General features: G+C 45.0%; 1 protein-coding gene across 1 annotated transcript; it reads right to left on the bottom strand.

Annotated features, from left to right (window-relative positions):
* Positions 1-250: 250 nt before the first annotated feature.
* Positions 251-3278, bottom strand: LOC130934052 (uncharacterized). The gene is made up of 2 exons (XM_057863643.1): positions 2804-3278; positions 251-558 (listed from the first exon to the last, which is right to left on the bottom strand). The coding sequence occupies exons 1-2, from the start codon at positions 3276-3278 to the stop codon at positions 251-253; spliced, it is 783 nt and encodes a 260-aa protein (XP_057719626.1).
* Between the last annotated feature and the right edge of the window lie 266 nt (positions 3279-3544).

Below are 3544 nucleotides of genomic sequence, written 5' to 3'. Positions count from 1 at the left end.
TTCAGTAATGACTTGGAGAATCGAGTCCCAGTCAAATCCAGACTTTTCTCGCTGACGTAAGACCTCTTGGTAGCCATCCATGTCACTTGGTACTGGTAAGACATTAAGCACTTGCTGAATAGCCTCTTCTGACACTGAGACTTGCTTCCGGCGCACGTATACCGATTGAAGAGAGGAAAGATGGTAGTTAGTGTAGAATTCTACCACCCATGAGAGGTTGACCTCTTATGATTTTCTCAAAAAGAAATTTTCATCCTCGCTGTTCAATGCGGGGTAGAATGCAAGGAGCAACTTTATCCGGCGGAGTGAGTAGATGCTCAGCATGATAGTTCCTTTCAACCATGAAGGGGAACATAAGTTCACAGAAGCGGTTGGGGAACCTTGAAGAATCTTTTGCCGGTTTGCTCTTTTCATTCACATCAATAGGAGCGGGTGCCTTCATCTTCTTAGATAGATGTTTGGCTCCTAGTGAAGAGTGTGCCTTAGAGCGTGACTGGGGGTGCCCTCTTTGTGGCTGGTTTCCTTGAAGCTTTCTCCTTGCCTTTCTTGGTGGCCATCCTGAAAAGGAGGGGAAAGAAGGAAAATGTTAAACCCAAAGGATCAACTTAACAAACATGCAAGTGAGTGGTGTGCCCAAAAGAAATAGTGCAACAAAGTAGTCATAGAAGCATGGGTCACAACACTTGGCGTGGGATGCAAGAGGGAGTAAAGCATGCAATATGGCATAAGAGGAATGATTTCAAGCATCCAAAACAAAGAGCGGAGTATCTAATTAGCAAGTAATAAGCAAAATGTGTGCAATGCACTTAGAAGAGAGCAAGTGAATGAGGAGGGAGCACCAAATTGAAGATATATGACTAAAACAAACCAAGATGGCATATGTTTATTTCCTCGAACCCTTGGTGTGCATTGAACAAGCAATGAACAATTATGAGATACTCAACCAATTAGAAGCCCAAAATGAAGTATCAATCATCACACAACATCATCCACTCACAAAAATAATGAAAAATAATCAAGAAGATCCATCAAAGTAATCAAAGTTCAAGTTCAACATCCATGGGAAAACAAAAAGAAGAAAAAGTAAACAAGCAAAAAGCAAGTGATATAATCAAGTAACTAAAAGAGAAAATATATAAATCAACAAGAAAAATCTAACTAGAAAAAGAAGTGATGCAAAGAAAGTAATAGATGGGATATGGAGGAAGTAGAACCATGAGAAGTGTAAAAGCACAAGGTGAATGTTCTTTTTGAAGATGAGAAAGAAAGGGAAGAGATGTGGCACCACCGGAAGAGGTGGTGGTCACCGGTGAGTAGCCGGAGACAGTGGTGGTGGAGTATGGAAGAGAAGAGGGGAGAAGAGAAGAGAATGGATGGAAGAAGAAGAAGAAATAAACAAGAATGAAGGTGAGAAAAGCAGGGAGCGCAGCTTTAAAACTGGTTCGCGCGACCGACGCCCACGCGCATGATGCGCTGGCGCGTCGGTGAGAGTTGAGCGAGGGACGCGAGTGCGTCATTGGCGCGCCCACGTGAGTATAGTTGTTCCCCTAGCACAGAACTGGCACAAAGTTGGCATAAGTCTCGGTTTTTCATACCAGAGTTGGCATGCAGCACAGGCGCGCGGATGTGCACATTGCGCTGACGCGTGCCTGATAGGGTTGGCTACCAGCGCGGACACGCGCAGTGCGTGGACGCGTCGGTGCGGGCACAGGCTACGCACAAGAATTGCACAAGCATGGCACAACTCTCGGTTTTTTGTACAGGGAAGTGCATAGTGCACCATCGGCGCGCGCGCACACAGTATGCTTGCGCGTTGATCGCCAAGGTTCAAGGGGGCGCGCTGGCGGCATGCACGCTGGCGCGTGGGGGCTGGCACGAAGTGGACATAAAGTGGGCACAAGGTAGGCATAACTCTTGGATTTTTAGCCCAGGAGTAAGAATGCACCACCAGCGCGCGCGCAAAATGCGCTCGTGCGCGGATGCTCTTTTTCCTTGTTTTTTTTAAAGCATAACAAGAGCTATTCTAACACATTCTTGGTAGGTGTTTAAGCTAGTAGGCAAGGGAACACTTCACAAATTCATGCACCATTCAAAATATATCATTCTCTCCACTTCAACAATTCTTCCATACCAAAATAATGAAATCTATCTAAACATCCTAGTTATCCAACAAGATCAATAAAACTAGTATTCCTAAGCAATTAACAACATTAAGAAGTCACAAAATTCACAAGAATCTAAAGCTAAAAGAAAGATGGTATACACAAGGAATATCTTACCACGGTAGGGTGTCTCCCACCAAGCACTTTTCTTTAACGTCCTTAAGTTGGACGGTCAGTCGCTCAAGCTTCTTCTTCTCTAGGTGCATCCGCCAATAGGAACACCTCTAGGTCTTTTAGGAGCTTGTAGCCATGGTACTTCTTCACTCTATGTCCATTCACTTTGAAAGTGGCTTCACTTTTAGGATCGAAAAATTCCACCACTCCATAAGGCTTTATCTCCTTCACCTTGAAAGGTCCTTCCCATCTAGAGCGGAGCTTGCCAGGCATGAAACAAGGCCTCTAATTGTAGAGGAGAACCTCATCACCTTCTTGGAAGTCCTTCTTTTGGATGTGATGGTCATGGAATGATTTAGTCCTTTCTTTGTAAATCCGGGCATTCTCATACGCTTCGTTCCTCAAACACTCGAGCTCATCTAGCTGCAATTTTCTGGCTACTCCGGTTTGGGTCAAATCCATGTTGCACCGCTTTACCGCCTAATAGGCTTTGTGCTCAATCTCCACCGGAAGGTGGCATGCCTTACCATAGACAATCCGGAAGAGACTCATCCCCAACAGAGTCTTGTAGGCCGTTGTATACGCCCATAATGCATCTCCTAACCGGAGGCTCCAATCCTTCCTTTGTGGATTGACTACTTTCTCCAAGATTCTCTTAATATCCCGGTTGGACACTTTCGCTTGTCCGTTGGTTTGTGGATTATTAGTAGTTGCAACTCTATAGCGCTTGAACAGTGCCTCTACCTTTCTGTTACAAAAGTGGGATCCTTGGTCGCTCACGATTGCTCGTGGCGACCTATAACGGCACACAATATAGTTTCTGATAAAAGAAATGACGGTATTGGCATCGTCAAGGCGGGTAGGTATTTCTTCTACCCACTTTGACACGTAGTCAACCGCTAACAGGATATACAGATACCCATTGGAATTGGGAAACGGTCCCATAAAGTCAATGCCCCATACATCAAATATCTCACAGAACAACATAGGCTGTTGATACATTTCATCCCTTTGGGATGTGTTTCCCGACTTCTGACATTGATGGATAGACACACATAACCGGTTAGCATCCTTGAATAAGGTCGGCCACCAGAATCCACAATCCAACACCTTTTTTGCGGTCCTTTGTGGGCCAAAGTGGCCACCACATTTGGACGAATGGCAAGCTTCAAGAATGGGTTGGATTTCGGATTCTGGAACACATCTTCGAATTACTTGGTCTACTCCCCTCTTCCACAAGTGAGGGTCTTCCCAAATGTAGTATTTGG

Source organism: Arachis stenosperma, chromosome 6 (assembly GCF_014773155.1).
Source record: "Arachis stenosperma cultivar V10309 chromosome 6, arast.V10309.gnm1.PFL2, whole genome shotgun sequence".
NCBI lineage: Eukaryota > Viridiplantae > Streptophyta > Magnoliopsida > Fabales > Fabaceae > Arachis > Arachis stenosperma.
The sequence above is the reverse complement of the archived record's forward strand: the minus strand, read 5'-3'. Positions and strand labels throughout refer to the sequence as shown.